The 25,952-nt window shown below is 42.7% G+C and overlaps 1 protein-coding gene across 1 annotated transcript in view; it reads right to left on the reverse strand.

Moving 5' to 3' along the window:
- SUSD3 (sushi domain containing 3) overlaps positions 1-25,952 on the reverse strand; it is a 218,543-nt gene that overhangs the window by 33,295 nt on the left and 159,296 nt on the right. Inside the window, exon 3 of the mRNA XM_089681844.1 lies at positions 16,778-16,925. Within this exon, the coding sequence (XP_089537970.1) occupies positions 16,778-16,925 (148 nt within the window). The remainder of the gene's footprint in view (positions 1-16,777; positions 16,926-25,952) is intronic.

Here is a 25,952-nt window from a genome sequence, read left to right on the forward strand (position 1 = left end):
GCAGCACTCATGCAGCCCCACAGAAGGACACTGCCACCACCATCTTTCACTGTAGGCACCACAGAGTCCCAGTAGTCTTCTTCTTTTTCAGCATATGCCTTGGCAAATTCTAGGCGGGCTTTTTGTGCATGGGCTTTAGGAGAGAATTCCTTTGTGGATGACACCCATGCATGCCATTCCTCTACAGTGTACGCTGTATTGTATCACAGGAAACAATCACCCAGTTTGGCTTTCTACTTCTTTAGCTAACTGCAGGGAACTTGTATGGCGATTTTCTTCAACCCTTCTCATCAGAAGATGCTCCTGTCGAGGTGTTAACTTCCATAGACAGCCTGGACGGCTCTGTGGGATAGTTGTCATTGCATCTTTGTTACAGTTTTGTATCCCTTTTGCTACAGTATGCTGACTGATTAGTAAAGCTTTGCTGATCTTCTTGTAGCCTTCACCTTTCTTGTGTAAAGAAATAATTTTCTTTCTCAGGCCTTGTGATATTTCTCTTCCATGTGGTGCAATTACTGACAGCATGAAATGGGAGGGGTTTCCTTTGTGAAGTAACGCCTTTTATAATCAACTGTCTACTGGACACCTGTTTAATGAATAATTAGACTCACCTGTAGTTGAATTCATGTTAATTAGGATTTTGTTGTCTAAAAGTTAGCTTTGCTCCTAAGACTTTCATTGGGGTGTATTCATTTTTGCAACATGGTCTTGAATTAATTTGTTAGGAAAAATACTTTTTTGTGTGTGAAAATTAACAAATTATGTTTGCAATCAATGGACCACATTTGTGGTAGTATTTTGTAGTACAGTGCCCCATAGAAAATGTTGATTCTGAAAGGAAAGTAAAGGTTTTCTGACAAATCTGTTGGGCTGTACTCATTTATGGGGAGCACTGTATATAAAGTGTCTCACCCTACACAGAATTACCAATTCTTTCTAACAGTTCCAACACATATTGACAGTATGGCTGCTGTGAGCCCACCCTTTTATAGAAAGGGGGCTGGGTTCACCATTCCTAAACATTTTTGGCTCAGTTGACTAGGAAAAAGACTATGCACACATTATAGGTTGTTCCTTATTTCTAGTGGCAACCTGCAAACTTTTCAGCTCTTTCCTGTGATTACCTTAAAAAAATTAATGCCAGAATACACCACTGACAGTGGCATGCTGTTTGCTTTATATGCATTTCTACTTTTCTAACCCCTTCCTACCTCCTCCCAGTGACCCCCTAGCTGGGTCCTAATGTTGGGAGGCAGGGTGGACTTCCTGATCATGTGACTACTGTAATTGGCAGTCACATGACTGGAAGCCAAAACCCGTGGCTCCTAACAATAAGGCAGAATGGTAGCTGTCTATGCACTACACACTGGTCACTGTGCTTGCAATGTGTGGGGTGTGCGCTCGCAGCACAGAAACCTTGGCCGCCAAGAGCGAATATGTGGGTATTAAGACCCACCCTCCATACCACTGCACAATGCGTTACATGGTCGGCAAGATGTTAAAATGTACACGCTACCAACCTAGAGAATGGAAAGATGGATTTGCATTTCCTAATTATAAAGACCCTGCTGACACCTCTTAAAGTATAAGTAACAACATGTGTAACATGGTCCTAAAGGTGGAGTTAGCCTTTAAGTACTACCCCAAAAACTTCTGACGAACAAGACCATTGGAAGCAAAAGGGGAAGATCACTGGAATAACTAAGTAAACATGTCACAAATAGAGATGAGCGAATTATTCAAAAATTCGGTTCGGCTGATTCGCCGAATTCGCGGAATAAATTCGCTTCGAGCCGAATATATTCGCTGCGAATTTAACTTATAAAAAGGGTGTTTCTAGGCTTCAGAGAGCCTTTATATTAGTGCAGAACACTGTACCTTTAATTTAAATGCCCTTGGAGTCTGCTGGGGAAGAGAAATAATACTGTCAGTCAGTATGACATGCAGATGAGTGCCGTCGATCTTAGAATCACTGCACACTTCACTCATTTGGGCAGTCACGGGGCCAAAACCAGAGTGTGGAGCCACAATGTGGCGGTGGAGGCAGCAGCAATGGGAGGCCATACAGCACCCTATGACAAAATGGAACCCACCAGCAGTGTGAGGAGACCTGAAAGTGGCACATGGCAGAGTGTGGCGATGGAGACAGCAGCAATGGGAGGCCGTACAGGGACCCATGACACACTCTGGACCTGGCAGCAGCATGAGGAGGCGGTACAGGGGCCCATGACAGATTAAGGGCCTGGCAGCAGCATGAGGAGTCGGTACGGGGGCCCATGGCAGATTACGGGCCTGGCAGCAGCATGAGGAGGCGGTACAGGGGCCCATGGCAGAGTGGCGGAGCGTAAGCAGCTAAAATTGAAGGCCATACAGAGGCCTATGTTAAAAAGTCCCCCCAGCAGCAGCGTGGGGAGACGACTATCAAGAGTCCAATGGCAGAGTGGCGGAGCGGAAGCAGCTTCAATTGAAGGCCTTACACAGGCCTAGGTTAAAAAGTCCCCCCAGCAGCAGTGTGGGGAGACGACTATCAAGAGTCCAATGGCTGAGTGGCGATCCGGGAAATCAGCGTTGTGATTGCAGATGCAATGCAGAGATTCTATGAGGTGATGCCGTGGGTGCGAAGAAGATCATATACCGTCGTACTTCCATCCATAAGACGGAACAACCTGCGGAGCTTTATTGCCCTGACCCGCTGAGCAGCTTCTGGGATACCCAAGAGTTTGGCTTCTGTGGGGAATATGGTTGAAAACTGAAACTTAAAGGCATGTTGACGGAAGGGCACCAGTGTCAGTGCTCCGGAGGGAATATAGCTTCAAAGCTGACACTTAAAGGTATATCGACGGTCAGAGACCACAGGAAGTGGAGCTTGCGTCTTAAATCGACTGAATGTGGCAGACGTGAAACGTCTACGGGCCGTATATGAAACGGGTTGTTCCTCTTTCTGGAATAAGTGTTGGAAATGGCCACTCTTTTTGGTGTGGCGTTTTGTCTATTTAATTCCGATAACGGACTCTACTCCTCCGTGCAATCTAGTTACGAGACCCTGGGCAGGTCTGGGTCCAATTTGTGGTAGAGACTGGTTTTGTTCAGCCATGTTTGAGCGAGTAATAACAGGTCTGTGCTGCCCTTTGGTGTCTGGCTTAATGCGCACAACACTGAACGTCCCAGCATTTGTCAACGATTTGCCGTTAAGTGATGCAAACCCGCTGAACCACGTTCATGAGGAGCCGGTACAGGGGGCCATGAATCAGTATGGACCTGGCAGCAGTGTGAGGAGACCCGAAAGTGGCACATGGCGCAGGGTGGCGGTGGAGGCAGCAGTATTCGGAAGACATACACAGGACTAGTTTAAAAAGTGGAAGCCGTCAGCAGCGTGAGCAGACGACAGAGGCACATGGCGCAGGGTGGCGGTGGAGGCAGCAGTATTCGGAAGCCATACACAGGCCTAGGTTTAAAACTGGAACCCAGCAGCATGAGCAGACGACAAAGACGCACATGGCAGAGGATGGATCTGGCAGCAGTATGAGAAGGCGGTACAGGGGCCCGTGGCACAGTGTGGTGATGGGGGCTACAGCAACTGGATGCCAGAAAGTGGCCGATAGGGCTATATACTGCATGGAATTATAAAGTTGTAAAGACAGCGGCCTATAAGGCTATACACACTATAACAATCATGACTGCAGACTGAGGCAGCCGCTGCTGGTGGAGCTGCCACTGCTCCTACCACCCCACCCCTCCCCTGCTGCCATGGCAGCGGAACGCGAGCACACAGGGCCCACAGTGTCTGAGGATGGACGTTGGCGCAGAAAGGCAGAGACCAACTGACTACATAGGTGGTTTTTATAGTACTTTATTTTGGCCTCCCTCTCAGCAGGTGTGAAAAAGGCCACCATTTTTGAACAGTAGCGAGGGTCCAACAAGGTGGACAGCCAAAAGTCATCCCTCTGTCTGATGGTTATTATTCGGCTGTCGCTACGCAAGCAACCGAGCATGCTATGGGCCATTTGTGCCAAGGAATGCGAGGGACTCCCTGCCTCCATCTCCACAGCATACTGCCACGGTGCGTCTGGGTCCTCTGTCTCCTCCTCCTCCTCTACCAGATGCTCCTGCTCCTCCACTCCTGTCCGCTGAGTGGAAAAACCACCCATTTCACTCAATAATTCCTGAGCACAAATGTCCTCCTCTACCTTCTCCTCTTCTTCCTGTCCTGCCCCCACAGGGGTCATGTGGCGTTGAGATCTGTGCGCCACGTCTACCGCACCCTGACCAGCCATTGTTAACAGCATTTGTTCCAGGACGTGCAACAGAGGAATGACGTCGTTCATCCCATAGTCCTGCCGACTCACGAATAGCGTGGCCTCCTCAAAGGGCCTGAGCAAGCGGCAGGTGTCACGCATGAGCTGCCAATGGCTGACATCTAAGTTACACAGGGGAGTACCTTTATCCGCTTGTAACATCAGGAAATCGGTGATGGCCTTTCGCTGTTCGTAAAGGCGGTCTAACATGTGTAGGGTTGAATTCCACCTTGTTGCAACGTCGCAGATCAGGCGATGCTGTGGAATTCCGTTCTGCCGCTGCAGCTCAAGGAGGGTGTGCTTTGCGGTGTAGGAATGGCTGAAATGCATGCAAAGTTTACGTGACATTTTAAGGATGTCTTGCAGTGGGATGGTGGATTTTAGGAACCGCTTGACAACCAGATTGAACACGTGAGCCATGCATGGCGCATGGCACAACCTTCCTTGACGCAGAGCAGACACCATGTTCTTTCCGTTGTCGGTCAACATGGTTCCGATTTTCAGTTTGCGCGGAGACAGCCATCTGTCGATTTCTCTGTTCATTACACTCAGAAGTTCCTCCCCTGTGTGACTACGTTCGCCAAGGCATACCAGGTGCAGCACAGCGTGACACCGTTGCGCCCTGCACATGTGATATGCCGGTCGGGTAATGGGACTTGGCACGGGGGTGGCGGCTGAGGACACGGCGGAAGAAGAGGTGGTAGAGGCGGACATCTTTGCTGGACCAAGGACGTGCAAACGTGGAGGCAAAAGCGGCGTGACCTGTCCAAGTTGCTGGTGCGGCTGTACCGGCACCACGTTCACCCAGTGGGCCGTAAATGACATGTACTGTCCCTGACCGTAGTTACAGCTCCACACGTCGGCGCTGCCGTGCACTTTGGCAGAGACCGACATGCTCAAAGACTGGCCCACCATCTCTTCTACATGTGAATGCAGGGCTGGCACTGCCTTTTTGGCGAAGAAATGCCGGCTTGGCACTCTCCACCGCGGTGCGGCACAAGCCATCATTTCTCGGAAAGGTGCTGAGTCCACCACTTGGAAAGGGAGGCACTGCAGCACCAGCAACTTGGACAGGAGGACGTTCAGCTTCTGCAACAGCTTGTGTGCTCGCAAACTGTTGTCTCTTGGAAACGGATTCCAAGAAAGACTGCTGACGGAATCCGTGAAGAGGAGTAGCAGGAGAAGGAGCATCTGAACGAGCGGAAGATGTCAACGAGCGACAACTCCCCTCAGCAGAGGTGTTGGAGCCTTGACTGGCTGATAGAGGGCGATTGACGTCGGGTGACGGAGCAAGTAACGGAGCGGGTGATGGAGCGGGGGCTGGGGCAGGCAGAACCGCCGTATCTTTATCACGGTTTTCCCAGGCCACCGAATGGCGACGCTGCATATGCTGACGCAACGCTGTAGTCCCAACATTGGCCCCCTGGCCACGCTTGACTTTCTGGCCACATAGTCGACATACGGCTACGTTTACTTCCTCGGGCGGCTTGACGAAAAATTGCCACACCGCCGAGTAGGAAACTTTGCCCCCGCTACTCCTCACTGGCTGACTGCTACTTCCTCCGTGCACACCGGCACCACTACTGGCCGTGGTGGTAGGCTGCAGTGGAGCTGGTGCTCTACTCCGTAGCCGTTTGGCTCCACTGACACTGCTGCGACCCTGCTGCCTCCTGGGCAACCCACCGACTGTTTTGCTCGCTGGCAAGCTGGCACCCTCTTCTCCTGATGATGCGGAAGCAATAGCCTGATGACGACGAGGCTGCCAAGTGCGATCAGCCTCATCATCATCAATTAGGGTCTCCGCGTCACTACTAGCCCCCTCGGCTGCGTGTGGGTCAGGAGACAGACCTGTCTCTAGACCGGCTACCGAGCCACTCTCCTCGCCAGTACTTCTTCGCCTGGCTGCTGAAGAGGCGGATGTCTCCCCCCGTTCCTGACCGCCCTCTGTTAGCTCTTCCTCACTGTACAGTGGGGCTGAGCCCACAGCATGCGATACTTCGCTTTGTGAGGGAACACCAAAGGACAGGGGCAGGTCGAGGACACGTGATTTCAGTGGGCTTGCTCCCGGGCCATGCCAACTAACGGTTGTGTCTGACGTACCCACCGACAGTTGGCTGTAGGTGTCAGAGGTGTCACAAAAATAGAACAGAAACAAGCCACCTAACATGACACAAATAGCTGGTGTCATTGTCATATCTCCGACTCACTTATACAGGTGTGGATCCATAAACCCAAGAAAATGCATACCAAACAATATGGTAGTGTGACAAGGGCACTCCTACCTGAAAGAAGAAGGTTACTAAATGATCCACGCGGAGTAATATGAATTCAAAAAATCCAGGTAATACTTTATTTGATCACATAGATCATAAGGAGGTTAAACATGAGCACGGTGAACATGTCAAACAAAATAAAATCATGTTAAAAAGCACTTGGCGTCTTCATTATAGGGTCATCTTAGCAAGTAGAGCACCATATAAGGCAATATAGAGTAATGGTGAGGTAGTTTCGCCTAGATTTCCATGGATTTCCAGCTTATATTGGAGTAAGCCATGTATTCAGCAGATATGTTCCCAATATATGTCAGGAGCCTCCTGGTATATGGAAGCTGGAATACAAAAATACACAATGTGTATAAGAAAATGTAGGAGCTGAATCGCATCCAAGCCTCACCAAGCCTCCCTCTACAGTAGTTCGTGGACACTTCTATTACCTTCTCAGTTATGAGACTATCATACCGACTTCTCAAATGTAGGGACTTCCTGGGTAGCCACCCCAAATGAAACAAAGTCCACAGTACCAGATGATTCTGAGGATATATATAAAAAGATAAGTGTATATATCACAGGCATCAAGTGACCCCTGAAAATAAGAACCACAATATGAGTATATTACCATCAATAAAGATCAAGAAGACTCCCGTCGACTTGAAATAAGATCAGGTCCTTGATGCTTGTTTAGAGATGTATAAGGGGGTGGGAAGCCAGGTAGTCACAATACGTAAATTCCAGACACATATAGTGTATATATAGCAGGCCGTGTGTACCTGAGTCTATATACCCAATGAAGGGTTTCCAAAAATTACTCAATCTGAGAGAATTGAAGCGGTTTCATTAGGATATGGCTATGTCACAGCATACAGTGCCAAAAAATAGGATAGCGTGTATATATATATATATATATTATCCTCCAAAGAGGATTTCCAAAAAATTCCCCGAGTATGCAGGGTAAATTAGGCCCGTATAACATGCCTTCTTAACTCCATAAATGCTCTATAAATCTAAACAGCTGTAAGCTTAAATAACTTGCCACCGGTGGAAGGTATATTCCCCTGGGGGATTGCCGTTTGCGAGCCGCTGTAATAGTAGCCTTATGGTAGTTTTTCAGAGGGCCTCGTGCCTTCCTAGCAAGGAGCTGTGACACCGCCGTTCCTTCCTGCACACTACCATATTGTTAGGTGTCAGAGGTGACCTGGGAAGAGGAAGACGACCGAGTCAACCAATCGATGACGGCAGGGTTGTCGGTGGAGACACGACCGCTGGATGACACCGGGAGCACTGGCCTCTGGCTGCGACTAGTGCTGCCTCGACCCCTTCCTCTGCTGCCACGTCTGCTCGCTCCTGAAACATTGCCTCCTCTGCCACTCCTCTGCGTGTTGTCTGACATACTCTTTAATTCAATAAGCACCCCAAAAATAAAACCGGATTTAACTCTTTGAACGTACAATAGTGGTTGTGAAGCAGAAAGTCAGTTTATTTAGTACAATCGGTCAATTGCAGCTTGCCGTTGGCTGTAAACTGTACGTTTATGTCACTGGAATGCACTAATCACCCAAAAAATATTACCGCCACCCGGCGTGTAAATGGATCTAACTCTTTGAACGTACAATAGTGGTTGTGAAGCAGAAAGTCAGTTTATTGTACACAATCGGTCAATTGCAGCTTGCCGTTGGCTGGAAACTGTACGTTTCTGTCACTGGAATGCACTAATCACCCAAAAAATATTACCGCCAGCCGGCGTGTAAATGGATTTAACTCTTTGAACGTACAATAGTGGTTGTGAAGCAGAAAGTCAGTTTATTTAGCACAATCGGTCAATTGCAGCTTGCCGTTGGCTGGAAACTGTACGTTTATGTCACTGGAATGCACTAATCACCCAAAAAATATTACCGCCACCCGGCGTGTAAATGGATCTAACTCTTTGAACGTACAATAGTGGTTGTGAAGCAGAAAGTCAGTTTATTTAGCACAATCGGTCAATTGCAGCTTGCCGTTGGCTGGAAACTGTACGTTTATGTCACTGGAATGCACTAATCACCCAAAAAATATTACCGCCACCCGGCGTGTAAATGGATCTAACTCTTTGAACGTACAATAGTGGTTGTGAAGCAGAAAGTCAGTTTATTTAGCACAATCGGTCAATTGCAGCTTGCCGTTGGCTGGAAACTGTACGTTTATGTCACTGGAATGCACTGATCACCCAAAAAATATTACCGCCACCCGGCGTGTAAATGGATCTAACTCTTTGAACGTACAATAGTGGTTGTGAAGCAGAAAGTCAGTTTATTTAGCACAATCAGTCAATTGCAGCTTGCCGTTGGCTGGAAACTGTACGTTTATGTCACTGGAATGCACTAATCACCCAAAAAATATTACCGCCACCCGGCGTGTATATGGATTTAACTCTTTGAACGTACAATAGTGGTTGTGAAGCAGAAAGTCAGTTTATTTAGCACAATCGGTCAATTGCAGCTTGCCGTTGGCTGGAAACTGTACGTTTATGTCACTGGAATGCACTAATCACCCAAAAAATATTACCGCCACCCGGCGTGTAAATGGATCTAACTCTTTGAACGTACAATAGTGGTTGTGAAGCAGAAAGTCAGTTTATTTTGCACAATCGGCAAACTGCAGCACCAACTGTGCACAACAGCCACCAAAAAAAAAAAGGGTGTATGTCACTTTAAATTTTCGATTCTTTGATAGCTGTGGCCCTAAGTAACGATTCTGTGTCCCTGAGTAACGATTCTGTGTCCCTGAGTAACAATTCTGTGTCCTTGAGTAACGATTCTGTGTCCCTGAGTAACGATTCTGTGTCCCTGAGTAACGATTCTGTGTCCCTGAGTAACGATTCTGTGGCCCTAAAGTCTCTGTGGCCCTAACTCTGTCCCTTAATACACACAGGTCTGTCTCTCTTGAATGACCGGAGGCTAATGGAGAATTCTAAGATGGCCGCGATTTATAGCTCCACCATTACACAGTGCTGGCTGGCTGCTGATTGGCTAATGCGATCACATGTCATGATTCATGACTCATGAATGCATTATGGGTCAGCGCGCCTTGTCTGCGCGCCTTCCCAGAGATCCGCGCCCCATCTTCTCTGTCCATTTTCTCCGTCGCCTCACATGTCGCCGCCATTTTTGGGAAAATTCGATTCGTGCATCCGAAGTTTGCTAATCTTCGGATTCGTCGCGAATAGAATTTTTCCAAATCTTCGGAACGAATTCCACTTCGTCATGTTCGATTCGCTCATCTCTAGTCACAAACATGAAAACTCAAGCTATGATGGAAAAATGCATGAGCAAGAGGCTACCTTCAATAAATGCTACATGCCAAACCAGCTATTAGATTCAGACAAAGGAAGCTGTAGTTATGTAAATATCTTGGCCAGTGCCTCAACCCATCCAATTACAGGATCTGCTTGAAATCAATGGACTCTCTGCAGTCTTGCTTAAAGTCAAAATTCCACAATGGTTATGATGAGCAGAGACCATATGATCTTTGCCTAGGGCTGTAATTTACACGAGTAGGCTCTTGAACAGTGTTCTTAATTCATGTAACTAAATTCAATAATTCATATAAAATAATAATTCATGAAAATAAATCCAACAGTGTTTTTAATTCATGACAATAAAGTATTATATTTTTAACTCTAATAATGTAATGTGGTTTTTGATTATGTATCTATTCCATTGAAATGAAGTGTGAGTAATATGACAAGTCCACTTTTATAGTTTTTTCACCATCCACATATTTCCGTTATACAATATTCTAGAGTCTCTTAATAAGAGGCATTTCTATTTTAAGATAATTATGCTGACAGCCAGCAAATAGAAAAGAAAGATGAAAAGGTGAATAAGTAAAACTGTAAGCATTTCAGAGGCACAAAGCTAGCAGAATATGCAAATTATTCCAGATATACTCTTGACTCAGCAATGGTTAATTCACAGCGCTGGGTAACTTTCAAATAAAAAGATTTTCACAATGAAAGCTATTCTGGTACCAAGGGGATAACAGGAACACTGGGCTCAGCATGTCAACTCTGACTCCAAGGAACTGGTCTCATTTTACTACTGATTGCAAGGCATGAGGCCTTTACTATCTTAGTTAACTAAAAACACTACACTTTCCTTTATATGTAACTAAATTTAAAGGTGTCATTGAAGTATCTGAAAAAGGTGTACCCCATATCGTGCAAAAAGATCCCAATAATGCTTTCCGTAAAGTAGGGTATTCATTAAGACTGGTACAGACAGATTTTGCAAAAGTGTCTCTCGTGAGTTCTAAAAGTGGTGAAGAACGCGCCAAACTCATGTACTTGTCTAGAACTTGTACTTGAATTTGGTGCATGCTGTGCCACTTTTAGAATGAACACGAGACACTTTAGCAAAATCTGTCGGCAACATTTTTCTATGTGTACAGCAAAAGAGAGTTGGTCACAACTAGTTCTTTTTCGTAAGATATGAACTATCAGTATTTTATTTTGAACTTGGCACAGTCATTGCACCACAATGTAAAACTGGCACTTTTTAGAACGATCTGAATTTGGTGCACGAGTGACTGTCAGAACCAAAAGTGTCGCAAATGATTCCTGAATTTGGTGCAATATATTAACAAGGCGGATTAAAGCCAGAAAAGTGGCACACCAGCTTTATTGAATTCCACCCAATGGATTCTGTTTAAAGATGAATTCCACTTTATTCCCTTTTTTCTCATTCAGACCTCTGTTAAATTTACATTTCTATTACTGTCTATGTCCCCACTGGAGAGATTTCCCCTCGTTTCTTGCCTTAATGAACTTACAGGAATTGAGGAGAAATTTTGTACCCAAGAATGTAAAAAAATGTATACATTGTAACATCCAAATTTTTAATTATTTTAATTTGTGCAATATATATTGTGTGTAGTTCATACCCCTTTAATATATATTTGTGGGATTTTATGTGATAGACCAACACAAGGTGGAAGGTGTGAAGTGGAAGGAAAATGATAAAAGGTTTTCAAATTTTTTTTACAAATAAATCTGTGAAAAGTGTGGCGTGCATTTGTATTCAGCCCCCGGAGTCAATACTTTGTAGAACCACCTTATGCTGCAATTACGGCTGCAAGTCCTTTTGGGGATGTCTCTACCAGCTTTGCACATCTAAAGAATGAAATTTTTGCCCATTCTTCTTTGCAAAATAGCTCAAGCTCTGTCAGATTGGATGGAGAGCGTCCGTGAACAGCAATTTTCAAGTCTTAATATATAAACCGTATATTCACCACACAAATAAGATATGAAAATAAAAAAACATCTAACACCTGAAAAAATGCATAATAAATCACTCACCTAAGTCAATAAATGAGTGCATAGAATGTATAAGCATGCAGCTGCCCTAATAGTGAGTAAGGCAATAATCACCTCATGAAACAATGATGAATAAAAGCAGCACACAATAAATATATATACAGTTGTGTTCAAAATAATAGCAGTCAGACATCACTAACCTGTTCAATTACTGGTTTTGGTAGAAATAATATTTCTACATGGCAAATAATTTACTAGCAGGTGTAGTAGAGTAATAGAAATCCAACAGACCCAACAGTCATGACATGCATGCTGCTGATTCTGTGTAATTGAATCACTAATTGCAAGGGGCATGTTCAAAATAATAGCAGTGTGGAGTTCTATTAGTGAGGTCATTCATTCTTTGAAAAACAGGTGGCAATTATTGCCCTTATTTAAGGAAGGAAGGCAGCAAATGTTGTTCATGCTGGTTACAGTGCATTTCTCTCTGAAATTCTGAGGAAAATGGGTCGTTTCAGAAGAACAGCGTAACTTGATTAAAAAGTTGATTGGAGAGGGGAAAACATATAAAGAAGTGCAGAAAATGATAGGCTGCTCGGCTAAAATGATCGCAAATGCTTTAAAATGGCAACCAAAACCTGAAAGACGTGGAAGAAAGCAAAAAACTACCATTCGAATGGATAGAAGAATAGCCAAAATGGCAAGGACTCAGCCAACAATCAGCTCCAGGAAGATCAAAGAAGGTCTAAAGTTACCTGTGAGTACTGTTACAATTAGAAGACTCCTATGTGAAGCCAAGCTATCTGCAAGAAGCCCCCGCAAAGTCCCACTGTTGAAAAGAAGACATGTGCTGAAGAGGTTACAATTTGCCAAAGAGCACATTGACTGGCCTAAAGAGAAATGGCGCAACATTTTGTGGACTGATGAAAGTAAGATTGTTCTTTTTGGGTCTAGTGACCGGAGACAGTTTGTCAGACGACCCCCAAACACTGAATTCAAGCCACAGTACACTGTGAAGACAGTGAAGCATGGTTGCTCAAGCATCATGATATGGGGATGTTTCTCATACTACGGTGTTGGGCCTATTTATCGCCTACCAGGGATCATGGATCAGTTTGAATACATCAGAATACTTGAAGAGGTCATGCTGCCTTATACTGAAGAGGAAATGCCCTTGAAATGGGTGTTCCAACAAGACGACCCCAAACACACCAGTAAATGTGCAACATCTTGGTTCCAGACCAACAACATTGACGTTATGGAGTGGCCAGCCCAATCCCCGGATCTTAATCCAATAGAAAACTTGTGGGGTGACATCAAAAATGCAGTTTCTGAGGCAAAACCAAGAAATAGAGAAGAACTGTGGAATGTAGTCCAATCATCCTGGGCTGGAATACCTGTTCACAGGTGCCAGAAGTTGGTTGACTCCATGCAACACAGATGTACAGCATTTCTCAGAAACAGTGCTTATACAACTAAATATTAATTAAGTGATTCAAAGGAAAGCAAAATCTTCAAACATTTTTCAGTTTATATAGTGAATGTTTGAGTTTGTAAAGAACAATACAAACACTGCTATTTTTATGAACAGTCTAATGTTCACTTTTCTTTGATTTTTTTAGAAGAACAACACAAATTTGATATAATTTTCTCTTCATGTTTTGATTTGGAATAGAATGTGTAGTGTTCCCAATGCATTTGTGTGTATGGAAATAAAAGTTATTAGAAGGATTTTGAGCTTTATTCACTATTTTCAACACACTGCTATTATTTTGAACACAACTGTATATATATATATATATATATATATATATATATATATATATATATATATAGAAACACTAGCAGAGTGAAAATATGACACAAAATATAACACTGTAAATATACACAAATATTTAAATAATTTGACATGAGTCCATCAACTGAGAAATATAAATAGTGATGAAGTGCAAAGTCCTTATTGATCCACCGAACTCACCACGTGAACAACATAATGATAATTGATTGAGTAAAGGGCACTCAGATATCACCATGTACTCCAGAGGAAAACCTCCCCCATTTCAGTGGCACTCATCAGATATCGTGGCCCATCCAAACCTGATAGGCAATAGCACTTATGGTGAGTGTCAGCGTAGTACAGATCATCAATCAACAAGCCCTTCATCAATTAGAGACTGATATGATGGAGGGACATCCTCCAAACTATTACACTTCGTAATCAAGGAAAGATGTAAAAGGAAACTCATAGCGTGATTCCATTAAATACCATTTATTGGGTAGAAAGTATTGCATTCACATAAAATAAATGAAACCATGCCAAAATATCCACAATAACCATTAAGGGTATCTGTATATCACATGAAGCGAGTGTTTCACTCAATCCTCCTCACTGCATGTGAGTGATACGTCACTTCCGGCGGGGGATGTAAGGTGGATGCCTCATTACAGAATACTTTGTGCGGCCTGGCCCTGACACGTGTTCAAACCCTTTGATAAAGTCAGGTGATAAAACACGTGTCAGGGATGGGCCCCACGACCTATTCTAAAATATACAGTGTATTTATTTTAGAATGTAATATATACAGTACAATATATAAATATATACATATAAATACATTCATATATATCATCAGGGAAATATTTGGATGTTACCATGCTGTAGCTTACATAAAAAGTTGTTAAATACAATTTGAATGTTACAATGTATTTTTGTTTGTTTTCTATTTTTTATTTTGTTTTATTGATGTGTCCCCACTGGAGAGATTTCCTCTTATTTCTTGTCTTAGTGACCTTATAGGAACTGAGTACAAATTTCCCCCAAAAATGTAAAAAAACAAAAATACATTGTAACATCCAAAATGTTCACAGTGTTAATCTACAGCAGTGGTAATGCAGGGCTGGTACCAGGTTTTCCAGATAATCTCTTTAATCAGAGATGTGATTTTCACAGGTACTGTTCTGATTGACAGCAGCTCCATCTGTACTTTACCATCTTACCTGATCTTACTTCAGCCAGCCCCAGGAGCTCTCTAAATCATATGTGTCCCTGATTAAGGACAAGGTCAGATGGCTGATTTTAATGCCGTATGTGACAAGAAGTAAAGCCTACCTGAATGACATTTAGTTTGCTAAATAGGGGGTGTATCATATAACATGTCCTTATATTTATTGTTAATTTTTAAAAATGTTCTTTTTGTATTATCTGTTGCATCTCCTGGAGCCCCTTTACAGCCGGTTCCTGTTTACATGTACTCCAGCAATGGTTGCATGGCAGTTCTCAATGGTGGACAATGGCTGTGTTGATACACAAGTTTGCAGTCTCCTCCATCAGAAGCTGGTGTGACAAATTTACCACACAAATGGTAGAGATGATGTTCTAGTGCACATGTAAGCAGGTTGAAATCAGGGACGGACTGACCATTTGGAAACTGGGGCACTGCCCGAGGGCCCGGGGTCAGTAGGGGGTCCCATGAGATACCCCTGGTACCTTTTTGATAGGCTTTTTTGAGTTTGGGCAAGGACACAGGGGCCTCATGATCCCCTATTGCCTGGGGGCCCCATGAGTTGTCAGTCCGCCCCTGGTTGAAATGTTAGTTAGTTAGTTAGTTAGTGAGAGAGATGTTGCCCCAGACAGGAGAGAAAGAGTTAACCTGTTTTCTGCACTGTTTGCTGAGCTCTGCCTCTCTTCCTGTGCTGATAATAAAAGGGGAGGGCTCTTCCGAAACACAGAAACACACATGGGAAAGAGAACACAGAACCACAGCATGTTATCTCCAGCTGCTTGCTGTTGCCGTCACTGCTGATGTCATTGCCAGAGTCTTTCCTGCCAGTCTCCTGTGCCATGCTGAGTCTGGAGTTCCTGATAAAGATCACCTAGCATTGGAAGCCTACAACCATGTACTGTAGAAGGACTGCTGGGACCTACAGTCCACTCTGAAGAACACCAGTTGCTGAATACTCCCAAAAATGGACTCTCATAATGTGCAGGTATGCTGGGGCAGCCACAAGCCTGAGTTATGGATTAGGAATGTAGGGAAAGACTATGCATTTTTTTGTAATGCTGAGAGTTTTCAGTAAAGCTTTTGAAATTTTCTTCTTGTCTGGTCACATGTTACTAAAGAGGTGCAATGCAAGTAACTGGCACATTCTATTCTACGCATGGGTCAATAAAGTACACTGGGGTATAAAAACAGCACTGCAGGAGTAATGTCATGCGGAGCAAAACATGTGATTACCAAGGGTAATGGAGGTTTACCAAGTAGCTTGCCATGAAGCATGTGCTTGTGATAGGTGTGACAGCCTCTTGCAGCAGTTGTTGTCGGCACTCTCTCCATGAGTGGTCTGTCTCCCATAGTAATGGGAGCAGATCAGCTCTGCAGAGGTCCATGGCCTGTGCACAGGTATGGAAGAGGAAGAGTTACTACAGAGCACATATGGAGGTGCTCTGTGGGGCCCCATTCCATTAGTTGTAGTAAAGTAGTGTCAAATCACTGGACAGGTGGAGTGGGCATTGGCTCAGTGTGTCCCTCCTAAATGCAACACGTTACAGAGAAGGTGTATGTTGACACGAGGACAAGAGAGTTAACTGGAGGACAGTTTATTGTTCAAGTATACACGATGTAGAGCCATTTCTAAAGTCAGATGTTTGCCATTGAGTTATCCCCAAAAAGATCTTAGCCTTGTCATTGATGGATATGGCACATAAAAGGTACCCCAAGGTGAGTGACCCTGTTCAAGGTGCCTAGCGTAGGCCAGAAGACCCCACCCCGGGGTAGGTCTCTAATGTAAACTACACTTGGTGCCCAACAAGGAGGGAAACATGGAGGAAGCACTACCCACAACAGCCCAGCCCCCCTTACACATGGTTGGCAAATAGGGGGGATGCCAGTAATGTTTGGGCCTTCTGACCTTCTCACCTTTTGGATCTTCTCTTTTCACTTTTCTTCACACATTTCACGAGACAGCACACCAGAAATGCCATCGACATGAGCAGGATGATGGCGCAGCTCACAATAGAGGCAATGACTGCCACTTTAAATCCAAACGTCTCATATTTTGATAGGGCTGTAAAACAGGAAATAATTTATAGTCATGGATTCCAAATGCAAGAATCATTTCATCATTAAGCTATTGTACAGAGTCCTTTTTTCTTCCCTGGCAGAGCTGATGTTTAGCTTCAAAATGACGAATTATGTTAACTTCTGGATGCCATTCAAAGCTGACATTGTATTTAAGGCACCTCTTAAGTAGGGTCCTATTTTTATATTCCTTATGTTCATGGCTGCCTCCGATGGATATTAATTTGAAGCAGTCAGCCAAATAGCCTATGGTGATAAATATAAATGTATAATGAAGGCTTGAGGAATCTTACACTGCTGCAGTCTGGCAGTGTGTGTAGTTTTATATGACAGTCACTCAAAAGCAGGTACTTTCTCTACCTGATGATGGGACAGTTGATGTATGCAATACATATATGGGAAATGTAAAGCATTTCTGGGGATTTAAATTGTAACTCCACTTTTTGTTGGAAAAAAAAAGAAAAAATCCCATGTACATTGCAAGGATTTTAACAAACTTTCTGTTGAGTCTTACCGTTTTTTTTGCTCTGAAGAAATGGGTCACATTGAAATCTAATCTGATTCTGAATAGAAGTGACCATTTTATTATAATCAGCTGGGTTTTGATTTACTAAAACTGAAGAGTGCAAAATCTGGTGCAGCTCTGCATAGAAACCAATGAGCTTCCATTTTTTCTGTCAAAGCTTAACTGAACAAGCTGAACTTAGAAACTGATTGACTACAATGCAGAGCTGCACCAGATTTTGCACTCTCTAGTTCTAGTAAATCAACCTCTCAGTGTTCCGATGAGAAACATTGCAGTGTCTGTATACCCTTAGAAGTTTTTGACCATTGGGGAGTATATCACCAAAATTGAAATTCTTATTGCCGAGGATGCCTAAAATCTGACTTGTATTTTAGTGCATATTTATGTGAAAATTAGTGAGCCAAACACACAAAAGGAAATGACATTTCTAGGGGCATTCTGTACACCAAAGATATACAGAACTCCTCCAGGTTGCCATATTGCATTGGATTTTTCAGAGTGAAAAGGAAATGTAATTGTGTAATAACATTAAAATGTTACTAAACCCAGGACCCTGCATCCACTATATCTGGTCTCCCACAGTACACACAACATGGAAATGCAATTATAAACTGCTAAATCCCTTTTCTCATCAGCAGTATATAGCAGACGTGTGACTTCTATGAGTGTCCAGCAGAGCACTGATTAAAGCTTATAGGAGTTTTCATTCTCTCCTGATTGCCCTTTGAGGCTGCATAACCCCCGACCCTCTGTCTTGACAGTGCTATTTGGCCCTGTGTTGATCACATGCACCCTCCCAAGACAAAAAAAAAACTCTCTAGCAAAACTGAGCTTGAGCAGCTTGCCCCCAAGGCTCTGTTCTATCAACAGATGGATTGGAGACAGTAGAAGAAGGGGAGGATCAGAGGAGACAAGATCAAACATCCTTTTGACACAATGCAGAGGAATAACCCCTTAGATTCCACAGTTAGTATAACAAGCATGCTTTACTGCACATGCAGACCTATTATACTGGCTTGGGTTTAGTGACACTTTAACCTCTTCACGCTGACCATACGCAAATATGCAGCCTCTCGGTGGCTGGGCCTTGATGCAGAGTGGCTACATATTTGTGTACCATTTGTAAACAAACGTGCTGAGAGCGCGCGCCTTGCACGCTCCCAGCATGTGTAGGCACCCCACGGAAAGGTCCTGATCTCTCCTTGTGATCGGGATCTTTCTGATCATGTGAGGGAGGAGCCTGCCGTACTGAATTCATGCCGTTACATCCTCACGGAGGTCTGGCAGCCATCTTTGTGAGTGTTTTTGCCATTTCTGTTTTTCCCATGTAGATGTTTTATCTATTCAATAAATAATTATTACACCATAAGTGCTCCTTTTTGTGGCTCGTTTTGCGAGCTATTTCCCCTAAGGAGGTTTGTGTTTTTCTGCTGGTTTTGTCCGTGGTGGAGAGGTCTGCTGGAGTCATCCCTTAATACAGTGAGAGGCCAGTGATGTTCATTTCCATACCATGAGCATTTCGGTGGACGTTTCCCTACCTGTGGAGGAGCGGGTTATATTACTATGCGCATTTAATATGCGCTTCTGGTGAGTGCATTCAAGAGCAGTATTTATCACAGAATCACCTTTCACCTCTTCATCAAGGATATTTTTTGGACTGTTTACTGTGATATTTATTTGGATGATTTTATTCATTATATATGTTGTACTGTTCACTATTGTCACTTAATATCAGTAACTTTGACATCAACCTTTCACTGTTATCTAGTGTGACATATATGGACCCCCATTATTCACTTTAGCGCCATTCTCAGTGCGCCTCACATACAGCTTTGTATTATCACCATTGTCACTTCATTTACTAGCACTTTCGCCTGGTACTAATATTATATATAGCGCTGCATCTTACTTGCTGTATTTCTTTCCATGAAAGTTGTTATTTATTAAGCCCCGCCCCCCTAAAAAGACAACTTTTATAATCCTGTACATCCTGTACATGGTATGGTGGTGAAATGCTGCTTCCTGCTCTCACACTGCAGTGTTCTATGCTGGCAGAGCTGAGTAACAGCCACAATCCTTAATACAAATGCTAGGTACTCAGGTAAGTTACCATCTCACATTCTAACAGTGGTTACTCTATTGCTGTAAATTGAAAGCATACTTATGCTGTACAATTACTATTACCCATATGGGAGAAAAATATATTTGAACTATATTTTAAAAATATTCTTCCCAAATATATTACCATATATTTGAAATGCTACAATTTTGGCCATATTATATATATATATATATATATATATATATATATATACATACAATGCATGTTGAAATGCGTTTGTATTACAAACTATATGATTTTTTTTTTAACTGTGAAGAATATATTTAAAAAATATATATATTTTTAAGTATATTCTTCAGATTTTTTTAACATAAAAAGTCATTTTAACATATATGTTTACATATATTTGTAAATGCACTCCAGAAATGTAGATTTGTATTTTAAAAGACATACAGTATATTTGAAATGTATTTTAAAAAATATTTTTCATATATTTTGTAATAAAAACACATTTCAACATGCAGTGTGTATATATATATATATATATATATATATATATATATATATACATATAATTATTGAAATATATTTTGAAATATACTGAATATGGCCAAAATTGTAGCATTTCAAATATATGGCAATATGCAGTATTTGGGAAAAATATATATATATATTTTTAAATTCTCTTTATTGAGTTATATAGTAGAGAATACAAAACAAAGCCTATTGGGCATACCTAGGCTTGATCAGCTCACAATAATAATAATAATAATAATAATAATAACAAAAGCAAACAAACAGAGGAAAAACATAACACACAAATAGGGTAAACAACAAGGGAAAAATATTTTTAAAATATATTTCAAATATATTTTTCTTCCATGTGGGTATATCTGCCAAAGGATTTGTAATTTTGCACAACTATTCTGTATTGATCTGACTTGCAATAGACAGAATGGAGGAGGAAAGGTAACAGAGTAAACCGCAAAGATGGAAAAAAAAAAGCTTAGTTGCTGAACCAAAAAAATAGCAGCATTACTGGACTAGCTAAGTATGTGGGGAATATTGGGTGCTGGAGCAGACCCCTGCTAAGCACTATAGGAGGAGGTGAACCACACACAGAAAATACCATCATTTTGGAAGGATGGGCGCTCTCGCAGACTCTGTCTGGAATCATTGGCTAATTATGCTTAACTCAACAACTTTCTTGAACCTGAAGCACCCTGGGAGGGTTGGATCTTCTTCATCTGTTTCCTCTTCTCTTATTTTCTGTTTCCTAGGCTACGGTTGCCTTACTAACCTTTTGCATACCTCTTGCCTCCTATTTAGGCTTCATTAAATGCTTATGCATGCCAATGAACAATGAGACAAATGAAACTAGAAAAGTTAATTTGTTGTAAAAAAAAAACTTGTGCACCGTTTACAGGTCGCTAATTTCTTAGGTGTAAACACAATGCAATCGTCTCCGGTGAAATATCAAGGTTGCTCATTACATTATGAAAATGTGTTCTTCCCATGGATAGCTGCCTTCTTTATGTGTCTACATTGCCACATTCAATGGATTTGTTTAAATGTTTGAAACGGCTGATTAACTAGCCCACAACTCAGGAGGCTGTTCAACATGAAACTCCCAAAGGGCTCTATTATAGCATGGGCTAGGTGTGGCAATATGAAAAAGGTTTAGTTCCGCTTTAACAGACCGGTCACATGAAGCCCGACTTTAAAATCGTGCGACTAAGGGCTTGTTCACACTTGGCTGTTTTACCAACGCTTGCCAAACGCCCCTATAGCGTTTGGCAAGTGTTGGTCCGGCGTTTGCGGAGCGTTTTTTAACGCTCGGCAAACGCTCCGCAAACGCCGCATGCGCGGTTTAGCGGCGGTTGCTAGGTGTTTGCCGAGCGTTAATAACGCCCCACAAACGCCTATAATGCAGTTTGAGTGGTGTTACCACTCCGCAAATGCCCTGCAACCGCGTCGCAACCGCACCGCAAACGCCGGCCGGGCATTTGCAGAGCAGCACCATAGACGAGAATAGCAGGCTTCAACGCCTCCTGACTCGACCAGAGGCTTCCGTTTTGCCGCGACGCGACGCAACGCGACGCAAACGCTTCCGTTAGAACAGCACCATGTGCTGTAATATGCAGAATTGGCAGAGGCGTTTGGGAAGCGGTAAAAACGCTTCCCAAATGCCTCTCTGCCGCCTGCACACAACGCTAGTGTGAACGTAGCCTTAGAGTGAAGTCACACGGTTTCAAAGTGCGATTTGCAAGACATCTGACACAGATGTGTATGCAAATCGCACGAAAAGTAGTGCATGCACTACTTTAGAAATTGGAGAGGCTCCGACCAAGTCGGAACCGCACCGATATGACCGCTGTAATTGCGGACAATAGGGTGCGACTTAGCATATGATTTGCAAGTCTCATTGCATGCAAATCACATGCCAAGTTGCACCCAGTGTGGCCGGGGTGTTAACCAATGACTGACCTCAGATCACTGCAACCCATAACTGGTAGAAAACTGCAAGCAGGCAGCTCTTTATTGCAGAAGAGATATGTAATAATATTTATTTTTCGCACTTTTCTATGGAATGTACTGTACACTCTGACTGTCGGGAATGACTTCCGTGCACATCACCAATCATCCCTGGCCGACCAATCAAGAGGCTGAAAACCCGACCACCGGGGAGAAGATAACAGTGGCCGGTGGAAAATTAAAGTGTTACTAAACCCCAGACCCTGCATTCACTATATCTGGTCTCCCACAGTACACAGAACATGGAAGTGCAAATATTTCAGTAAATATAAACTGATAAATACCTTTTCTCATCAGCATTATATAGCAGTCTTGTGACCTCTATCAGTGTACAGCAGAGCACATGTTAAAGCTTGTAGGAGGAGTTTTAATTTTGCTCAACGAGGATGCAGAACCCCTGACATCTGTCTGGACAGTGCTGATTGGCCCTGTGCTGATCACAGGCACTCTCCCAAGAAACAAAAAACATACTAGCAATATACACCAAACTGAGCATGTGCAGAGTGACTCCTCCCCCCCCGAAATCTCTCATCAGGAGATAAGAGGGAAGCACTGGAAGAAGGGGAGGATCAGAGAAGTCAGGATCAAACAGCCTTTTTACTCAATGCAGAGGATTAACCCCTTAGGTTCCACAGTGAGTATAACAAGCACGCTTTACTGCATACGCAGACTGATTTTACTGTTGTGGGCTTAGTAACACTTTAAAGTTTGTTGCCATTGCAGAAGCCCATGCAAATTTAAGGTTTGACATGCTGGGTATCTATTTACTCGGTGCAATCTCATATTTTAAAGAGTATGAAAAATTAGGTAATTTATTGTGTTTGTGTGCCCTAAAGTAAACTTTAGTGTATTTTTTACTGAAATTTTGCATTTCCTAGACCTTTGCACTAATGTTAAGTGACTTAAAAAATTGGAGCTACCAATATTTTATTGTCTAGGGTGTTTGATTTCAGAAAATCTATATTTTTTTGGAAGTTTATGCAATCTTCAGGCCTATAATGATTTTTTACATGTGTGTGCAAATAAAAAAAAACAAACTCAAAAATGGCTGTGGTAGCAAAAGGGTTAAGGTGTAAGATTTATAAGCAGGTAGGATTTGCTGACATAAATATGAATATTCAATCCAGATGATACATAGTAAAATAGAATTAACATACTTGTATTTATTCTTTGATATAATCAGTGTAGTTTATTATGCAGTTTATTTGAGCTCCTTCGTATTTCACGGCTTTATATTTAACCTTCCTGTGTTGTGCGCTCGAGTCAGGGAAGACAGATGGAAGAGAGCTGATGAGTCAGCAAATGAGAATAAACATCTCTCTCTGATCCACCTCATGTTTAATTAAACTGCTACATAAAAGATTGACATTAATTCACATTTGAATATGACATAGATTATTTTTGAAGATGACAAGAGTGTGCACTATATCAATAGAAAAATCTACTATATATGCAAGGATTCTTGCACATGGGAGCCAAAAAAGCCAGGCATGCTCAGGCATTTTTTTTTTAGTGATATGAATGCGGCTCATTGCTTTTAATGGGCCTGTACACATAGGCATGTAAATATCAGCAAACTAACACAGTGTCAATAAAAGGTGAATAAAAAAAAATGCAAAAATCAGTGTTACTGGTTAGTATTTTAGGCACATAAGCGTGCATGTTTGTAGATCAAACTTGAATTTTGACATGCCTATATGCATGTAAACGCACACACTATATGGACCATACTTGCATGTCTTGTGCAGGAAATTTCTGCCAGGAAAGTACATTGATCATACATCAGTGCTCTGTGCATGGACCCTAAAGGTTAGAAAAATCGACCGATCGGTCATCCGACGACCGAGAGGCGTTCGTTCATTGGTCGAAATCATGGCCCACATTAACCAATCTAAAAAAAATTGTTCGTCTGGCAATACGTAGTGTTGACGTCTTCTGTACAAGTGGAAGTGATGCAGTATGTGTGACCTTGTAGCCACGCCCTTCCGGCCAGAACGAGCGATATACACAACAATTAACAGCAATGAGTACAGTTGCAAGAAAAAGTACGTGAACCCCTTGGGATTACGTGCAGTTTTGCATGAATTGGGCATAAAATGTGCTCTGAACGTCATCTAAGTCACAACAATAGAAGAACACAGTCTGCTGAACATAATACTACACAAACATTAGATGTTGCTATGGTTTAATTGCACATAACATGTAAACATTCACAGTACAGGGAGGAAAAAGTATGTGAGGCCCTAGCTTAATGACTTCTCCCAGAGCTAATTGGAGCCAGGAGTGAGCCAACCTTGACTCCAATCAGTGTGATGATATTGGATGTGTTGCTGACAGCTGCCCTGCCCTTAAAAAACACACACCTGTTTTGGGTTTACTGGTTTCAAGAAGCACTGTCTGATGTGAACCATGCCTCGCAGAAAAGAGCTCTCAGAAGACCTACGATCAAGAATTGTTGACTTGCATGAAGCTGGAAAGGGTTACAAAAGTATCTCCAAAAGCCTTGATGTTCATGTGTCCACGGTAAGACAGACTGTCTACAAATGGAGAAAGTTTAGCACTGTTGCTACTCTCCCTAGGCGTAGTCGTCCTGTAAAAATGACTGCAAGAGCACAGTGCAGAATGCTGCATGAGGTAAAGAAGAATCCCAGAGTGTCAGCTAAAGACCTACAGAAATCTCTGGCACATGCTAACATTTTTGTTGACACATCTACAATAAAGAAAACATTAAACAAGAATGGAGTACATGGGAGGACACCATGAAGGAAGCCATTGCTGTCCAAAAAGAATATTGCAACACGTTTGAAGTTTGCAAAAGAGCACCTGGATGTTCCACAGCACTACTGGCAAAATATACTGTGGACAGATGAAACCAAGATTGAGTTGTTTGGGAAGAACACACAACACTACGTGTGGAGAAAAAAAGGCACAGCACACCAACATCAAAACCTCATCCCCACTGTAAAACATGGCGGAGGGAGCATCATGGCTTGGGGCTGCTTTGCTGCCTCAGGGCCTGGACGGATTGTTGTCATTGATGGGAAAATGAATTCCAGAGTTTATCAAGACATTTTGCAGGAAAACGTACGACCATCTGTCCGCCAACTGAAGCTCCGCAGAGGATGGATGATGCAACAGGACAATGACCCAAAGCATACAAGTAATTCAACAAAACAATGGCTGCAACAGCACAGAATACGCCTTCTGGAGTGGCCCAGTCAAAGTCCTGACCTCAACCCGATTGAAATGCTGTGGCATGACCTTTAGAGAGCGATTCACACCAGACATCCCAAGAATATTGCTACACTGAAACAGTTTTGTGAAGAGGAGTGGTCCAAAATTACTCCAGATCGTTGTGCAGGTCTGATCTGTAACTACAGGAAACGTTTGGTTGAGGTGATTGCTGCCAAAGGAGGGTCAATCAGTTATTAAGTCCAAAGGTTCACATACTTTTTCCTCCCTGCACTGTGAATGTTTACATGTTATGTGCAATTAAACCATGGCAACATCTAATGTTTGTGTAGTATTATGTTCAGCAGACTGTGCTCTTCTATTGTTGTGACTTAGATGACGTTCAGAGCACATTTTATGCCCAATTCATGCAAAACTCCACGTAATCCCAAGAGGTTCACATACTTTTTCTTGCAACTGTATAACATAGTTTATTACATGATCTATATACATAAATAGTGATACATAAAAATATAATATGGAGAATTCTGGTTTCATTATCTCATTAGGCCAATCTACTTTTAACATTTGGATTTTTCGTTCGTGTTTACGAAGATTCCTTGGACATAAACATCCGGGTCATCTTCTGTTTCCAAAAGTATATATCCCAGTGCCAAAAAAAGAAAAAACTATATGATTATGCAGCTGTGCACCAGTGA

The sequence above is a fragment of the Staurois parvus genome, unplaced genomic scaffold (assembly GCF_062004578.1).
Source record: "Staurois parvus isolate SC_StPar_1 unplaced genomic scaffold, SC_StPar_1.0 ptg000282l, whole genome shotgun sequence".
In the NCBI taxonomy this organism is placed as follows: domain Eukaryota; kingdom Metazoa; phylum Chordata; class Amphibia; order Anura; family Ranidae; genus Staurois; species Staurois parvus.